A 19,535-nucleotide genomic window follows, 5' to 3' on the forward strand; every position below is an offset into this window, starting at 1 on the left:
TTTCATACTTCCGAACCTAACAACAGAGCCTTTGTCATGTGTTTACTTTTTTTTTTAACCATTATGATCTTGTTTTAGTATTCTGTTACTAACTTTAAAATGTTGAGGACCCTTTCTCTGTGTTAACCCATGAGCCTTTACAAAGAGACATCTTTGAAAGAGACAGTCTGTTTGCCTCATATCTTTTTTTTTTTAATTTCTTTATTGGGGGATTAATGTTTTTACAGTTGATAGTAAATACAATAGTTTGTACATAGCATTTCTCAGTTGTCCACATAATAGTACAACCCCCACTGTCATCATGTTCCAGGTCCTCTGCCATCATGTTCCAGGACCTGATACCTCTCCCCCACCCACCCTGCCTCATATCTTAATATATGTAGTCCATACTTGGTCTGTTAAGGAGATCAGTGGATTTAAGTTTTACTTCCAGTGTGTGTGTATTTAAAAATGTAAGCTAATTAAGTTAGGCCTTCCCCCCTTATTTCCTAAATTTATTTCATTGAAAGATTATTTTTGTCAGTTAAAATCTCTAATTATGTATTAAGATATATTTATAAATTTTGAAATGCAAAATGTATTATATTATTTTTAAAGCTAATCTCTGTATTATAACCACTTCAGTTAATGTATAGAAGGAGATTGTTCTATTGTGGGTTCAAGACTCAGAGCCAGACAGTGAGTGGATCCAACGAGGATGAACTTTATTAATGTTAACAGGCCATGGAAAGAGCTCATGCTCTTAAAGAATTCTGGGCTCTGAACAAAGGGACGGTACAGCTTACATAGGAGGCTACACGGCTGAGAACAGAAAGCAGAGGCTGCAAAGTTAAGGGGGTGGGACTTGTACCCATTGTTCAGGGTCTGGTCACCTTAGTTACTGTTATCTTTTCCTGGGTTGCTGTGTCTAGGGAAAGTTTAGCCTCAGGACTTAGAAGCTTCATGACCTGTCAGGGTAAGATACACCACTAGGTGTAGGTGGGTGGGGGGCCTACCTTTCACAAGGTCTTCTGTTATCTGGGGGTTCTCTCCTTCCTACAGTTTGGTTAGTTAACTCTTTCTTTGCCTTGAGATTCTCTTCTCCACTTCAGTTCTCTGACAGTTTTCACTCAGTCTCCTTATGCCTTTTTTTTTTTTTTTTTTTTGGCACCAGAGTTATTGCTGGGGCAACTTGGTGCCAGCATGACAAATCCACCACACACACACCCCTTTATTTGATAGGACAAAGAGAAATTTAAGAGAGGAAGGGGACATAGGAAGAGAGACAGACAGTACTTGCTTTACCGTTTGTGAAGCTTCCCCCCTTCAGGTGGGGAGTGGGGGCTCAAACTCAAATTGAATGGTAACAGTTGCTTTAAGTGTACCACCAACTGTCCCCCCCTCCATCCCCTTTTTTTTTTTTTAAACCAGAGCACTGTTCAGCTCTGGCTTATGGTATTGTGGGGATTGAACCTAGGACTTTGGAACCTCATGTATCAGAGTCTCTTTGCATAACCATTATGCAGTCTACCTTCTGCCCTTTTTTATTGTTTTTGTTTTGTTGGTTGGTTGGCTTTGTTTATTGTTTGTTTGTTTGTTTTTTACCAGAGCACTGGTCAGTTCTGGTTTATGGTGGTATGGGGAATTGAACCTGGTACTTGAGAGCCTCAGACATAAAAGTCTTTTTGCATAATCATTATGCTATACCCCCACCCTTGATTCAGTTTTTAAATAAATATTTTCTAAAGATTTCTTTAGGAGGGGCCAGGGGTAGATAGCATAATGGTTATGCAAAGAGACTCTCATGTCTGAGGCTCCAAAGTTCCTTGTACCACCATAAGCTAGAGCTGAGCAGTGCTCTGATTAAAAAAGAGAGAGAATCCAAAAGATTTCTTTAGGAGAAAGAGCACCACCAAATCACTCTGGCATATGTAACACCAGGAATTGCACTCTGGACCACATGCTTGCAAGCCCAGTGCTCTGTTATGTCATCTCCCAGGCCATAACCTATCGAGGCTTTATTTGCCAGGTTGACTGCTGCAGTTTGTGTGTGTCTCCTCTAACAAATTCCTTATGCTTGTAGTCCGGGAGGTGGCACAGTTGATAAAGCATTGGGCTCTCAAGCATGAGGTCCTGAGTTCAGTCCCCAGCAGCACATGTACCAGAGTGATGTCTGCTTCTTTTTCTCTCTCCTATCTTTCTCAGGAATAAATAAATAAATTCTTTTTATAATAATTTATAATAATTCCTGATGCTTTATCAAAATGGTTTCCTTGAAAACTTAGTGCTTAATCAACTGAAATTAGTGCATCTAAGTTACATGTTTCTAATAAACAGGTTTTTTTCCTTTTTTGTTTACAAATATACAGATTTCTGGGTGGTTACACTAAGAGCATTTTTACATTATTTTACTGCTATTGCTTCATTTTGTAAGAGAAGGAAAAAGTTCAAGATCAGTGTTGAAATGAGAAAAAAATAACCCAAGTTATTGACCATACTCTTTTTTTTAACCAATGAATCCTAAACATTTGTTTGCTGCTTAGAGAGCGTGACCTATAATCTGCCTTCCCCCCAAAGTCTTAGGTTTGAAGGATGTTACCTATCAGAATCTATCTGTTGAATAAAATATTCTATTGTATTGTGGATAATCAAAAATAAATGAGGCTAGTTTAAGCATACACATTACCATGCATAGGGACCCATTTCAAGCCCTTGGTCCCCACCTGCAGGAAGACACTTCACAAGCAGTGAAACAGGTCTGCAGGTATCTCTCTTTCTCCCTCTCTATTTCCTCCTCATCTCAATTTTCTTTGATCAAATAAAAGAAAGGTAAATGACCACTGGGAGAGGTGGATTCATCCTGCAAGAAATAGTTCTGGTGGCAATAAAGAAGAAAAATATTGAGTAGCACAAAGCACAAGGACTGGCTAAAGATCCCGGTTCCAGCCCCCAGCTCCCCACTTGCAGGGAAGTTGCTTCACAGGCAATGCATCGGTCTGCAGGTGTCTATCTTTATTTCCCCCTCTCTATCTTCCCCTCCTCACGACATTCCTCTCTGTCCTATCTAACAACAACGACATCAGTAATAACTACAACAACAATTTTAAAAAAAGCAACAAAAGGGAAAATAAATAAATACTTAAAAATTTTAAAAAAGGGAGTCGGGCTGTAGCGCAGCGGGTTAAGCGCAGGTGGCACAAAGCACAAGGACCGGCATAAGGATCCCGGTTCAAACCCCGGCTCCCCACCTGCAGGGGAGTCGCTTCACAGGCGGTGAAGCAGGTCTGCAAGTGTCTTATCTTTCTCTCTCCCTCTCTGTCTTCCCCTCCTCTCTCCTTTTCTCTCTGTCCTATCCAACAACAATGACAACAACAACAATAATAACTACGACAATAAAACAAGGGCAACAAAAGGGAATAAAATAAATATTTAAAAAAATTTAAAAAAGAAAAAATGTTAGGGCAAGCAGTAGCGCAGTGGGTTAAGTGCACATGGTGCGAAATGCAAGGACTGGCATTAAGGATCCCAATTTAAGCCCCAGTTCCCTACCTGCAGGGGGGTCACTTCACAAGTGGTCAAGCAAATAAAAAAATGCTTAAAAAATAAAAGTTTCTGGGGGTTGGGCGTTAGCACAGTGGGTTAAGTACACGTGGTACAAAGCACAAGGACCGGCGGAAGGATCCAGGTTGGAGCCCCTGGACCCCCACCTGCAGGGGAGTCGCTTTACAGGCGGTGAAGCAGGTCTGCAGGTGTCTTACCTTTCTCTCCCCCTCTCTGTCTTCCCCGTCTCTCTCCATTTCTGTCAGTCCTATCCAACAACAACATCAATAAAAACAATAACCACAACAATGGTAAAACAATCAGGGTAACAAAAAGGGAAAAAATGGCCTCCAGGAGCAGCAGATTCGTGGTGCACGCACTGAGCCCTGGCAATAACCCTGGAGGCAATAAATAAATAAATAAATATTAAAAAATAAATAAAAAATAAAAGTTTCTGATCAACATAAACTAATAAGATCATAAACTTGTTAACATAAACTAGCTAAGAAGCCACATTGAATTGATATAATTTTGGCAAAGAAAAATTGGGGAGGGAAAACGTAATATAAAGCTATAGAAAATTATGAAAATTATTTGTATCAATAAATTGACATTTATATCATCTTAAGAGTCTTAAAGGCCTGAAAGAGCCCTGAGAGCAACAAGTACCTCAGGTTCTGAACCTGCTGCCTTGTAGCTTAAAATAGAATTGCTATTTGAATACTGAAAAGAGAACTCCAGTGTTTCAGAGTCATCATGTTGAATTGATGCCTTCATTTCTTTTGCTTTTGCACACAGATTGAATACGAAAGGAAAAAGAAAGAAGATGGAAAACGAGCTCGAGCTGATAAACAACACGTTTTGGACATGCTATTTTCAGCTTTTGAGAAACATCAGTACTACACACTTAAGGATTTGGTGGACATCACAAAACAGCCTGTGGTATGTATACGTACACACTGATCCTTTTTTTTTTTTTTTTTTAAACCAGACCATTGATCAGCTCTGGTTTATGGTAGTGTGGAGGATTGAACCTGGGATTTCGGAGTCTCAGGCATGGTCTGTTTGCATGACCATTATGCTATCTACCCTGCCACACTGATCCTTTTAAAATGACCTGTTTTGGGGAGATAGCTCAGCTAGTGGAACATATTCCTTGCCCCGCCATGTGCTCCCTAACTTTGTGCCCCCTCATGGGGGCAGCAAGTTGAACTCTACAGATTACAAAACAGTGGTTGGGAGTGCGTGTGTGTGTGTGTGTGTGTGTGTGTGTGTGTGTGTGTGTACACGTGTGTACTCTATACATAGAGAGGACATATAATAATGCACATTGATGTCTCTCATTCTAAAGATAGAAAAAAAATGGGCCTGGGTGGGTAGGCCAATGGTGATGCACATGTGTGAGATGCATGTTGTTGAGACTGAAATGTGTTGACCTAGTTTCCATTTTAAAGAACTTTTAAAAAATTAGTTGACCTAGTTTCCATTTTAAAGAACTTTTAAAAAATTAGTTTTTAAAAATTAGTTGTTTTTAAAAAATTAGTTGACCTAGTTTCCATTTTAAAGAACTTTTAAAATTATTAGGAATCAGGCAGTAGCACAGCGGGTTAAGCGCACGTGGCGCAAAGTGTAAGGACCGGTGTAAGAATCCCAGTTTGAGCCCCCGGATCCCCACCTGCAGGGGAGTCCCTTCACAGGTGGTGAAGCAGGTCTGCAGTTGTCTTATCCTTCTCTCCTTCTCTCTGTCTTCCCCTTCTCTCTCCATTTCTCTCTGTCCTATCTAACAACGATAACACCGATAACAACAACAATAAAAAACAACAGGGGCAACAAAAGTGAAAATAAATATTTAAAAAAAAATTTTTTTTTAAGTTATCCCAGGGACATTATGCTGATAGAACACTACTACAAATTGGTCAAATTGTGGTCTGGGAGGTTGCACAGTAGATAAAGGTTTGGACTATCAAGCATATGATCCCAAGTCTGATCTTGGATAGCACATATACCAAAGTTATGCTCTGGTTCTCTTTCTCCTCCTGTCTCTGTCAATAATAAATAAATTAAATATTTTTTTTAAAAATTAGTTGTTGATTTTAAAGTTTATATACTATAACCATTTTATCTGTTATCCAAATTTTTATGCCTGTTTGCTTTTCATTTCTTAGCCATTTTAAAATGCAGATAGAGGGGGCTGGCTGGTAGCGCATCGGGTTAAGTGCACATGGTGCGAAGCCCAAAGACCGGCATAAGGTTCTTAGTTCAAGCCCCCATATCCCCACCTGCAAGGGAGTCACTTCACAGGTGGTGAAGCAGGTCTGTAGGTGTCTATCTTTCTCTCCTCCTCTCTGTCTTCCCCTCCTCTCTCAATTTCTCTTTATCCTATCCAACAACAATAGCTGTAACTACAACAACAGGAACAACAGAATGGGAAAAAAATGGCTTTCAGGAGAGTTGGGCACAAGTGGAGCAAAGCACAAGGGCTGGCATAAGGATCCTGGTTTGAGCCACCGGCTCCCCACCTGTAGGGGAGTTGCTTCACAAGCAGTGAAGCAGGTCTTCAGGTGTCTGTGTTTCTCTCCTCCTCTCTATCTTCTCCTCTCTCCATTTTTCTCTGTCCTATCTAACAATGACGACATCAATAATTACAACAATAAAACAAGGGCAACAAAAGGGAATAAATAAATATTAAATAATAAATTTTTTAAAAAATGGCCTTCAGGAGCAGTGGATTCATAGTGCAGGCATCGAGCCCCAACAATAAACCTGGAGGCAAAAAAAAAAAATGCAGATAGTGGGGCTCAGTGGTAGGTGGCATGCGTAATAGAGCACATAATATAATGTACAGGCACCCAGGTTCAAGCCCCTAGACCCTACCCGCAAAGGGGAAGCTTCACAAGCCATGAAACAGTCCTTCAGTTGTCTCTCACCCCTCTAGTTACTGTCTCACTCTCAATTTCTGTCTATATCAAAAAAATAATAATAAATGCATAAAATTAAAAACAGCAGCAGGGGGTGGGGGGTCAGAGAGTAGTGCATCAGGTTAAGCACACATAATGCAAAGCACAAGGACTGGCACAAGGATCCTGGGTTCAAGCCCCTAGCTCCCCACCTGCAGGGTGGTCGCTTCACAAGTGGTGAAGCAGGTCTGCAGGTGTCTTATCTTTCTCTCCTCCTCTCTGTCTTCCCCATCTCTCTCCATTTCTCTGTCTTGTCCATTAAAATGGAAAAAAAATGGCCTCCAGGAGCAGTGGATTCATAGTGCTGGCACCAAATCCCAGCTATAACCCTGGAGGGAAAGAAAGAAAGAAAGAAAGAAAGAAAGAAAGGAAGGAAGGAAGGAAGAAAAAGGGAGGGAGGGAGGAAAGAAGGAAGGAAGGAAGGGAGAGAGAGGGAGGGAAGGAGGAAGGAAGAAAGAAAGAGAAAGAAAGGAAGGAAGAAAGAAAAAGATTTTTTTAGTTTCTGGTAACAAGTAACCAAGAATCCACATCCTTTCTATGGCATTTGAGTCACATTTCCTTCCATTTAGCTTTTTTACACTTAATGTTACCAAAATATAAATTGAATTATAACAAGAATTTGCTTAGAAGTTTTAAAAAAAAATGTAAAACCCCTTTTATTTTCTATCAATTTTTTGATAAAAAAATTTTTTTTATCATTTTGTCTGCTTTGTCAGTATACTAAGGATGATAATTCTAACTTTGATATATGTACTTTATGAGAAAAAGAAAACCAGAGAACTGTTCCAGCATGTATAGCTTGGCAGATCAAACCAGGACTTTCATGCAGGCAAGTCCTATACCTTGTCAATGAATCTTTGCACAAATATGCTAGTTCTAAATGCTCTATTTACTGGATTACAAAATATGCAACAAGCAACACTATTTTGAAGACATTTTTACATAAAAACAACTACTTACTAAAGAGCTTTATATAATTTTCTGATTTATTCAAAGTCTTAGTAACAGATTTATGATTTTTAATATGAACTATAAAAGTCTAAAAGAACTTTTCTAACTGAGGAAAGTGTCATACTGTAGTATTATCAACTTATCTTAATGATTTTGCTCCCTTCAGCATCAAAGTCTTAGAAACAGCATTCCAAGCTAGGAATTTGAAATAGAATAATTTATTAGCTAAGCTCTGCCTCCTCTGGTTTTAATGAAGATTATTTTTCCTTGTGTCTTACACATATTTATATATGAAAAGGGCATTTAGCAACTTTGAATTAAATTAATATTAATATTAATTAGTCTCATGGAATAACTCAACGAAGACATACGGAGAAAAATAAGCCTTTGTAAAACCAGAAGCATTCAGATGATGACAGGTTAAAGCAGCTTTGAGGTTTTAAGTTTATTCATTTTGAGTCAAAGATTGTGATTTTTAAATTTTTATTTATAAAAAGGAAACACTGATAAAAACCATAGGATAAGAGGGGTACAACTCCACACACTTCCCACCACCAGATTCCATATCCCATCCCCATTCATTGGAAGCTTTCTTATTCTTTCTCTGTGAGTGTTGATCCAGGATCATTGTGGGGTGCAGAAAGTGGAAGGTCTGGCTTCTGTAATTGCTTCCCCACTGAACATGGGCATTGACAGGTTGATCCATACTCCCAGCCTGTCTCTTTCTTTCCCTAGTGGGGCAAGAGAATTCCTTATAATGGAGCTTTCTAACTCATAGTGATAAGTAGACTTTAGTGAATCCACTAATCTCTTTAGTATATACAACAGTGTATGGTATTTTTTTTCAGGCACCAAATTCATAGTTCATATCAGATTTTCATAGAGGGCCTAGGAATCTCTAGTGTTCTTGCGTAGGAACTAAATTACTTTAGCAAGAATAAGACTCTTGAAGGCAGTACTGGGTATTATTCCTTTCTATGCATTCATACACTTCCACAGCACAAACATATTAGGAATTCAGAAATATTTGGTGAATTGATTTGAAGTAAGGAAAATGACCTTCAGTATCCAAGGACCACTGTATTTTCCTAAGATGGATTTCAACAAGCCTTGTGTCATTTGTGGTGGGGGAAGTGACAGAGCCAGTGTGGAATGACTGCAGCAATCGTAAGTAGACCAGAGCTGTATTTGTCTTTGTCTACAGGAAAGGGCAAGTAGTCACCATAGACTCCAGTTCTGCCGTATATCTCAGCAGAAATGTGTTGGCAAATCACACATTAAATATATATAATACACTTTTTTATTTTTGATTTATTTACCATATGGTAATATAGCACTAAGTAAGTTTTAGAGACTAAAAGGTAACTCACCTGGCAGCATATATACCAGGCACATGAAGCCCTGGTTTAGAGACTTGACACCACATGGGAGCACTAGGGGAGCTCCATGAATGGTAGAGTGGCATGGAAGAACCCTCTCTCTTTGCTCTTTCAAAAATAAAGTTGGGCACTTGGCACTGGTATAATTCATGCTCAGGAGCTCAGATTCTTTCCTTGATCCCACAGAGGGAAAAAAAAAAATTTAAAAATCTTAACTTGGGAGCTGGGCGGTAGCACAGCGGGTAAAGCGCACTGGAGCAAAGTGCAAGGACCAGCAGAAGGGTCCTGGTTCTATCCCCCAGCTCCCCAGCTCCCCAACGGCTGGGGAGTCACTTCACAGGCAGTGAAGCAGGTCTGCAGGTGTCTATCTTTCTCTCCCCATCTCTGTCTTCCTCTCCTCTCTCCATTTCTCTCTGTCCTATCTAACGACGACATCAATAACAACAACAGTAATAACTACAATAATAATAATAAAAAGGGCAACAAAAGGGAAAATAAATAAACATAATAATAATAATTTTTTTAAATCTTAACTTTATGTTTAAATTTGTTAAGTGTTACATTTATGTTAAAATGTTTATAAAATATTTAACTGTTTAAAAATAGCTAGTTTATGTAACCATGTCATACTAATGTCTATGAAAAGTATGCTGTCACCTGCACAGTATTTTAATAGCTAAATTTAGTACTAGTGTCATTATAAAACAGATTGTTGAGTTCTTTGTAAAAGAGATTTTATTCATTTTAATCGGTTCATTGGTATATGAATTTAATGGCATCCTCTCAATTTTACAGTTCCATGCCACTTTTGATCTTAACACATCCTTTCTGTTACTAACACTAACAGTATATTCTCAAGTAACCATCTGCTTTCTGACCTTTAGAATGTCATTTTTGACATATTCTTAATGAATCTAAAGCATTATCTTGTTTTTCTAGTTCCTTCATTTCTGTCTTTCCTTGAAACCATCACTTTAACAAACAAAATTACTGATTAGAGAAACTGTTCCCTGGGCTAGTCTTTTCCGCTTCGTTCACTAGGATCCCCTGCAGTAATCATTCAAAGAGTTAAAGTTAATTGTCAAGCCCTTTAAAGACCAAACTTTAATAAGCTGATGTACAATTAGAAACTTAACATTCGCTTAAAGTATTTTTATATCTACTTAAATAAGTGTTTAAGTTTGATTTTTTTCCCCTCGTACAGTGTGAATTATGATAGCAAGTTATTATCTCTCACCTGGCAGTCTCTTATCTCTTGCCTTTAATGTGTGATGCCAAATTTTATTGATATTGTTATGTCTAAAATAGATGCATATAGAGCATTTCTTTCTAAAGTACAGACCATTAGAAAATGTACCTACTTGCTCCCTTTGAAACATCAAACTGCCAACACCACTTTGAGCTCTCAAACACTGTTCTCTAACACAGCAGCCATTTGTCAGTGTTCCTTTAACTGTGCATTTCTGTCAGAAATGTTGCTGAAAACCAGTTGTGATGCAAGCTGAACCTCTTTTTTTTTTTAATTTATTTCTTTACTGGGGAATTAATGTTTTACATTCAACAGTAAATACAATAGTTTGTACATGCATAACATTCCCCAGTTTCCCATTTAACAATACAACCCCCACTATGTCATTTATCGTCCATCAGGGACCTGTATTCTCCCCACCCACCCACCCCAGAGTCTTTTACTTGGGGGCAATATGCCAATTCCATTTCAGGTTCTACTTGTGTTTTCTTTTCTGATCTTGTTGTTCAACTTCTGCTTGAGAGTGAGATCATCCCATATTCATCTTTCTGTTTCTAATTTATTTCACTCAACATGATTTTTTCAAGGTCCATCCAAGATCCGCTGAAAATGGTGAAGTCACCATTTTTTACAGCTGAGTAGTATTCCATTGTGTATATAGACCACAACTTGCTCAGCCACTCATCTGTTGTTGGACACCTGGGTTGTTTCCAGGTTTTGGCTATTACAAATTGTGCTGCCAAAAACATATGTGTTCACAGATCTTCTTGGATGAATGTGTTGGGTTCCTTAGGATATATCATAGGAGAGGAATTGCAGGATCATAGGGTAGGTCCATGTCTAGCCTTCTGAGAGTTCTCCAGACTGTTCTCCACAGAGGTTGGACCAATTTGCATTCCCACCAGCAGTGTAGGAGGGTTCCTTTGACCCCACAGCCTCTCCAGCATTTGCTGCTGTTACCTTTTCTGATGTATGACATTCTCACAGGAGTGAAGTGATATCTCATTGTTGTCTTGATTTGCATTTCTCTGACAATCAGAGATTTGGAGCATTTTTTCATGTGTTTCTCAGCCTTTTGGATCTCTTCTGTGGTGAATATTCTGTCCAAGTCCTCCCCCCATTTTTGGATGGGGTTATTTGTTGTCTTGTTGTTGAGTCTGGCAAGCTCTTTATATATGTTGGTTATTAAACTCTTATCTGATGTATGACATGTAAAGATCTTCTCCCATTCTGTGAGGGGTCTCTTGGTTTGGGTAGTGGTTTCTTTTGCTGTGAAGAAGCTTTTTAATTGATGTAGTCCCATAGGTTTATACTTGCCTTAGTCTTCTTTGTAATTGGATTCATTTCATTGAAAATGTCTTTAAAATTTATGCGGAAAAAAGTTCTCCCAATATTTTCCTCTAAGTATCTGATAGTTTCTGGTCTAACATCCAAGTCCTTGATCCACTTGGAATTTACTTTTGTATTTGGTGAAATACAGTGGTTCAGTTTCATTCTTCTGCATGTTTCAACCCATTGTTTCCAACACCATTTGTTGAAGAGACTCTGCTTTCCCCATGTAATAGTCTGGGCCCCTTTGTCAAAGATTAGATGTCCATACGTGTGGGGCCTCATTTCTGGGCTCTCAATTCTATTCCACTGGTCAGTGTGTCTGTTCATGTTCTAGTACCAAGCAGTTTTGATGACAATGTCCCTATAATACAGTTTGAGATCTGGGAGTGTGATGCCTCCAGTTCTGTTCTTTTTTCTCAAGATTGTTTTGGCAATTCTAGATCTTTTCTGGTTCCAGATAAACATTTGTAGCATTTTTTCTATTCTCCTAAAAAATGTGCTTGGGATCTTGATGGGGATAGCATTAAATTTGTAGATGGCTCTGGGTAGTATATTCATTTTGATGATGTTAGTTCTTCCAACACATGAACATGGAATATCTTTCCACTTCTTTGTGTCTTTTTCAGTTTCTTTGAGTAGGGACTCATAATTTTCAGCATACAAGTCTTTCACTTCTTTGGTTAGGTTTACTCCTAGATATTTTATTGTTTTTGTTGCTATAGTAAAAGGAATTGATTTCTGGATTTCAATTTCTTCTAACTTAGTGTTTGCATAGAGGAATGCCACTGACTTTTGAATGTTAATTTTATAGCCTGACACCTTACTATATTGCCTGATGATTTCCAAAAGCTTCTTGCTGGATTCCTTAGGTTTTTCCATGTTTACTATCATGTCATCTGCAAATAGGGAGAGTTTGACTTCTTCTCTTCCCAACTGTATCCCTTTAATTCCTTGCTCCTGCCTGATTGCTATGGCAAGAACTTCCAACACTATGTTGAATAGTAATGGTGATAGTGGGCAGCCCTGTCTAGTACCTGATCTGAGTGGAATTGCTTCCAGTTTTTCACCATTGAGTATGATGTTGGCTGTAGGTTTGATATATATAGACTCGACTATCTTCAGGAATTTTCCATCTATTCCCATTTTTTGTAGTGTTTTGATCATAAAGGAATGTTGTATTTTGTCAAAGGCTTTCTCTGCATCTATTGATATGACCATGTGGTTTTTGGTCTTGCTTTTGTTGATGTGGTGGATCACATTGATTGATTTACATATATTAAACCAACCTTGCATGCCTGGGATAAACCCCACTTGGTCATGATGAACAATCTTTTTGATATACTGCTGTATCCGGTTGGCTAGAATTTTGTTTAATATTTTCGCATCAGAGTTCTGGTCTGTAGTTTTCTTTTTTGGTTGTGTCCCTGTCTGCTTTTGCTATCAGGGTGATGTTGACTTCATAGAAACTGGCAGGGGGGAGTCAGGCGGTGGCGCAGCGGGTTAAGTGCACGTGGCACAAAGCGCAAGGACCAGCATAAGTATCCTGGTTCGAGCCCCCGGCTCCCCACCTGCAGGGGAGTCGCTTCACAGGCGGTGAAACAGGTCTGCAGGTGTCTCTCTTTCTCTCCCCCTCTCTGTCTTCTCCATTTCTCTCTGTCCTATCCAACAATGATGACATCAATAAGCACAACAATGTTACACAAGGGCAACAAAATGGAAAATAAATAAATATTAAAAATTTTAAAAAAAAAGAAACTGGCAGGGAGTATTCCAGTGTCTTCAATCTTCTGGAAGACTTTTAAAAGTAGAGGTATTAGTTCTTCTTTGAAGGTTTTGTAGAATTCATTTGTAAAACCATTTGGTCCAGGACTTTTATTTTTGGGAAGATTTTTGATAATTGTTTCAATTTCATTAGCTGTGATGGGCCTGTTCATGTCATCCACTTCCTCTTTACTTAGTTTTGGAAGTTGGTAGGTTTCTAGGAAATCATCCATTTCTTTCAGGTTCTCTAGCTTGGTGGCATATAGTTGTTCATAGAAGCCTCGCATGATATGTTGAATTTCTGTGGTGTCTGTTGTGATATCTCCTCTTTCATTTACTATCTGATTTATTTGGGTCTTCTCCTTTTTTGTTTTGTGAGTCTGGCTAAAGGTTTGTCGATTTTGTTTACTCTTTCGAAGAACCAACATTTACTTTCGTTGATCTTTTGTATGGTTTTCCTATTCTCAATGTTATTTATTTCTGCCCTAACTTTAGTGATTTCTGTCCTTCTGGGTGCTTTAGGGTTCCTTTGTTGTTCTTCTTCTAGGTCTTTAAGATGTGCAATCAGGCTATTTATTTGTGCTTTTTCTTGTTTCCTAATGTGTGCTTGTATAGCTATGAACTTCCCTCTTAGGACTGTTTTAGCTGTGTCCCAAATATTTTGATAGCTTGTGTCTTCATTTTCATTGAACTCTCAAAACATTTTGATTTCTTCCTTGATTTCCTCTTTGACACAGAAGTTCTTAAGAAGTGTACTGTTGAGCTTCCACTTTTTGGCACTGTTACTAATCTTTTGTTGATTGTTAAGTGTTAGTTTAATTCCACTGTTGTCTGAGAAGATGCTTGGGATGATTTCAATGCTCTTGAATTGGCTGATGCTGTCTTTGTGGCCTAACATATGGTCTATCCTTGAGAATGACCCATGTGGATTTGAGTAAAATGTGTATTCCAATTTCTTGGGATGAATGACTCTGAAAATGTCCAATAGTTCTAGTTTTTCTATCTCTTCATTTAGCTCCCTTATGTCTTTATTGATTTTCTGCCTGGATGATCTGTCAAGTTGAGAGAGAGGGGTGTTGAAGTCCCCTACTATGACTGTGTTACTGTTAATATATTGCTGTAGCTCTTTCAGTAGACGTTTGATGTATTTTGATGGCTTCTCATTGGGTACGTAGATGTTAATAATTGTTAAGTCCTCTTGATTGACTGATCCTCTGAGCATTAAGTAGTGTCCATTCCTATCTTTTTTAATCTTATCTATTTTAAAGTCTATCATGTCAGATATGAGAATAGCTGTTCCTGCCCTTTCTTGTGGGCCATTGGCTTGTATGATAGTTTTCCATCCTTTCACTTTAAGTCTGTGTTTGTCTTGTTGAGTTAGGTGGGTTTCCTGTAGACAGCATATTGTTGGGTTGTGTTTTCTCATCCATCTTCCTACTCTGTGTCTTTTAATAGGTGAATTCAGGCCATTGACATTTATTGATATCAAAGATTGAAGATATTTTAATGCCATTCTTGTAGAGTTTTAGAGTGTTTTGATATATGTCCTATTTGTGGTGGTCTGGTTGTTTATAGGAGACCTTTCAGAACTTCTTTCAGGGCAGGCTTGGTTTGGTGATGGTTGATTCCTTCAACTGTTGCTTGTCTGAGAAGGTTTTGATGCCTCCATCTAGTCTGAATGACAGTCTAGCAGGATACAGTATTCTTGGCTGAAAGCCTGTCTCATTGAGCACTCAATAGATATCTTGCCATTCTCTTCTGGCCTGTAGTTTTTGTATGGAGAAGTCTGCTGCTAATCTTATGGGTTTTTCTTTGTAGGTGACTCTGTTTTTCTCTTGCAGCCTTCAGGATCCTTTCTTTATCCTTATTCCTTTCCATTCTAAGTATGATATGTCTTGGTGTCTTTAGGTCTGGGTTAATTCTGTTTGTGACCCTCTGTACTTCTTGAATTGTTATATCTTTGATGTTGTCTAGATTAGAGAAGTTTTCAGCTACTATGGCCTGGACAATGCTTTCTTCCTCTCCTTCTCTTTCTTCCTCTGGTATGCCAATAATGCATATATTGTTTCTTTTGAAGTCATCCCATAGGACTCTGTTGTTGTTTTCAGCATCTCTTAATATCTTTTTGAGATCTCTTACTTCTTTTTTAGTTGTCTCTAATTCATCCTCGATCTTGCTAGTTCTGTCTTCAGCCTCATAGATTCTATTCTTTCTGCTCTCTACTGTGTTCTGGAGTTCATCTATTTTGTTGCCCTGCTCTGATACTGTTTTAGCTTGTTCAGCTAGTTGCCTTCTTAGCTCAGTGATTTCAGCTTTCAGCTCTCTAATAACCATGAGATAATTAGTATTTTCTTCCATATTCTCATTTGTTGTTCCTGTATTTCTGATTATAATTTTTTCAAATTCTTTACTCACTCCTGTTATTATTTCCTTAGCTAATGTTTGGATGTTGAACTCGTTATTTTGTGCTTCACCCTCTGGAGGACTTTTAGCTGGACTCTTGTCCTGGTTCGAGTCTCCAATGTTTTTTCTTGTTGTTTTAACCATTTTATATATTATGTTATGAGTTCCCTTTATCAGTACTTTTCAAATTATTGATCACTATTGCCTGGATTGACTTGTGTCTAAGTACGTTAATTAAAGGGTTCACAGTGGTGGGTTGGTGGAGCAGACTGGAGGTGGTGTCTCCACTGATAAACTGCTGAACTGTTAGCAGTCACTTAATCTCTCCTTAGGCCCCTCTCTCCTCTCTGTCACCAGCCACACGTGTTTGTACTCACGGTTGATTTACTGGGTTCCTGTGGTCATTCTAGTCCTGTCTTGTTTCAGTCCTGGGTGGTCTCCTTTGGTATTCCTAGTTGATCTGGGAGAGGAGAGGGGAGGGGAGGGGGGAGGAGAGGGGAGGGGAGGGGAGAGGAAGAGATCTGCTGCTCGTAGCTCCACCTCCGGAAGTTGAATCGAAAGCTGAACCTCTTAATTTCCTTATCCTCTAGCCACCCACCTTCAAGTCAAGTATGTCTTTTTAAATTTAAGTCTTTGTATCTTTATATGTTTTTAAAACAGTTTGTAAACTGACTTAACAGTTGACAATATTGGTTTATGGTATTGGAGATCTTAGTGTTGTATTTCACACCTGCATGTGTGTATATAACTCACCACCACACCCACTGTCAGAATTCCATGCCATCACAGTAGTTAAGAGTCTCCACCACCCCCATTTCTCCCCAACACTCCATTCCTGCCTAATGCCATCCTACTTTTATTTTTAAATTTACTTATTTTTATTTTTTATATTTTTATATTACAGAATTACATGTCGACAGGGGTTTAAATCTACACCATTCCCACCACCAGAGTTCTGAATCTTCACTCTCCCCACTACAATTCACCACAGTTCCCCCTAAAGTTTTAGACATGGGCAGACTGTCTTCTCTACAACTATCTGAATTTCTTGTTTCCCTCTAAGCCACTCATGACATCATAACTACCTCCATATGTCCCTCTCCTTTTGGGTGCTGATGGAGGTCTCTCTCTCTCTCTCTCTCTCTCTGTCTCTCTGTCTCTGTGTCTCTGGGTGCTGATGGAGCTGGAGTGTAGTCCTCTTATCTTTATCCTATCACTTCTCCCCCACTGAAAGTATGGATCAAGGTTGTTTATGCGGATGCCACTCTACTTTTCACAAAGCCTAAATGTCAGTATGTACTATTATTATTTCATTTGTTTTAGTTATCTATGAAATGTATTCCACATGTGAGTGAAATCATCTAGTACTTGTCTTTCATTTCTTTTTTTATTACTATTTCTTTACTGGGGGATTAATAGTTTATAGTCAACAGTAAAATGCAATAGTTTGTACATGCATAATATTTCCACATAACCATACAACCCCCACTAGGACCTCCTCTGTTGTCATGTTCCAGGACCTGAACCCTCCCCCCTACCCCGGAGTCTTTTATTTTGGTGCAATACACCAACTCATTTCTTATTTCATAATCAACTCCAGTTTCAGGTTAAATTTCAAAAAATATTTTATTTATATATGTTTATTTTATTTATTACACACACACTGGAACACTGATAAACTCTGGCTTATGGTGGTACAAGGGATTGAACTGGGACTTCAGAGCCACAGACATGAGAATCCCTTTGCATAACCATTATGCTCTCTACCCCACCCTGAATGGTTTGTTTGTTTAGAGAGACCATATGCAATGCCTAAAATTAAGTCTAAGGCTCCCTACTTATGCAAGTGCTGTGCTCTGCCTTTTGAGGCATCTCCTCAACACAGTGGAGAATTTTAAAGTCAGAGTATTTAATTAAGGAACTTTCTTGCTTTTATTAAAGTTAAGGTTACAGCCAGAGAGGAAGTTTCTTGCCATGTACATGGCCCAAGTTAGACCCAGCACCACGTGGGAGGTGTTGTGACACTGGGGGAAACTCTGATGTTTTAGTCTCTCTGTTTGAAAAAGCAGCCTAGGAGCAATGAAATTGCACATGTGTGAAGCCCCAGTTTCACACACAAACAATAATAATAAGAAGAAGAATGACAACGGTGTAAGTTTAAATCAACAGGGGGAAAAAAAAATGGGCAAATGTTTGTATGGCTTTAATTTTGCAGCAGCGTGGTACCCATACTTCAAGTTTCCCAGCACTAAATAACACTAAACAGGCAGTTGCTTATTCACACAAAGCAGGCTTTTGGTAAACCAAGCCCAGGCAGCTTGCAATAAGTTAATGTTAACCTAGCCTCGGTTTGTTTTCGGACATGTCAAAGGCTTGAATGGAGGTAGTTTCACCAAAATTTAGCATCAAATTTTGTAAGTAAGATGCAAGATAACCTTTTGTTAAAGATTTTTTTAATATTTATTTATTCCCTTTTGTTGCCCTTGTTGTTTTATTGTTGTAGTTATTGTTGTTGATGATGTCATTGTTGTTAGATAGGACAGAGAGAAATGGAGAGAGGAGGGGAAGACGGGGGAGAGAAAGATAGACACCTGCAGACCTGCTTCACCGCCTGTGAAGCGACTCCCCTGCAGGTGGGGATCCTGGGGCTCAAACTGGGATACTTATGCTGGCTGGTCCTTATGCTTTGCACCACTTGCACTAGCAAAGTGTCTATAAAATATGACATGCTGAGCATTTCTTCCCCCCCAAAAAGAATTTTTTTTAACAAGTGCAGGATATTACAGGTCTGTTAATTATTTGGAACTCTTTAGGTTGCAGGGAATAGAAACTCATCAGGCTAGCTTAAACAGAGCTAAAATTGAATGCCTCAGGTAGCTGGGAAGTTAAGGAATAGATCTAGATACTATTGTTCATTTGGTTAGAACTATTAATTCCATCTCCATAGCATTCCTAGCATTCTATCTTTCATGTATGTTGTCTTTATCCTGAAGTGGGATCTTGTCAGATGTAGCATATTTTTCAGCACATAAGTATGAATGGCTACGCAAAGCTTACCATACTTTGTTGGAAATATTAATCCCACTGGTTTATTTTTGCCCTTTTCTCCCCTTGCTGTGAGTCTTAAAATATGTTTCCAATGCAGACATTGTATAGTATCCTGCTGACATTTTCTTCTATGTATTTTATTCTTTCCTGACACATAAATTTTTAATCCATTTGGAGTTGGAAAAAACTGAAGTTCATATAGATTATTCCTGTGAAACTTCTAAACTGTCTTCCTTAAGCCAAATCTCTCCCTCCCCCTCAAGCTTTTTTAGCTCTCCCTTTTGACTTTTTTTTTTTAAGATTTTATTTATTTACTAGTAAGAAACATAGGAGGAGAGAGAAAGAGCCAGACATCACTCTGGTACGTGTACTACCTGGGATTGAACTCAGGGCCTCATGCTTAAAAGTCCGCTGCTTTATCCACTGCGCCACCTCCCGGACTACTCCCTTTTGACTCTTTTTTTATTTATTTATTTTCCATTTTGTTGCCCTTGTTGTTTTTATTGTTGTAGTTATTATCGTTCATTTTGATGTCATCGTTGTTGCATAGGACAGAGAGAAATGGAAAGAGGAGGGGAAACGCGGAGAGAAAGAGACACCTGCAGACCTGCTTCACGCTACGTGTGCTTAACCCGCTATGCTACCGCCTAACCCCTCCCCCCTTTGACTCTTAAGCCACTTCTGGTCATTCGTAAGAGCATAGGGCCTCTGGTGGATAGGCGAGTAGGCAGTGACATAAGAATTCAATATTTGATGGGAGATAGAAGATATGTAAGTAAAGGGCTACAATATGACTGTCCTCAGCACTATTTATCTGAAAAAGTGACATTGAAAGTTTGTTCGTTCACTTCTTTTTTTTTTTTAATAGAGAGTGAGGGAGAAAGGCATGCAGCACTACTTCACCCTCTACCAGAAACAACCAAACTAGCTTCCATA

General features: G+C 38.8%; 1 protein-coding gene across 1 annotated transcript in view; it reads left to right on the forward strand.

The window, feature by feature from the left end:
• The window catches only part of GTF2F2 (general transcription factor IIF subunit 2), a 193,827-nt gene that overhangs the window by 165,477 nt on the left and 8,815 nt on the right, over positions 1-19,535 (forward strand). Inside the window, exon 7 of the mRNA XM_007526608.3 lies at positions 4,318-4,461. Coding sequence (XP_007526670.1) covers positions 4,318-4,461 — 144 coding nt within the window. The remainder of the gene's footprint in view (positions 1-4,317; positions 4,462-19,535) is intronic.

Source organism: Erinaceus europaeus, chromosome 7 (genome assembly GCF_950295315.1).
Source record: "Erinaceus europaeus chromosome 7, mEriEur2.1, whole genome shotgun sequence".
In the NCBI taxonomy this organism is placed as follows: Eukaryota; Metazoa; Chordata; class Mammalia; order Eulipotyphla; family Erinaceidae; genus Erinaceus; species Erinaceus europaeus.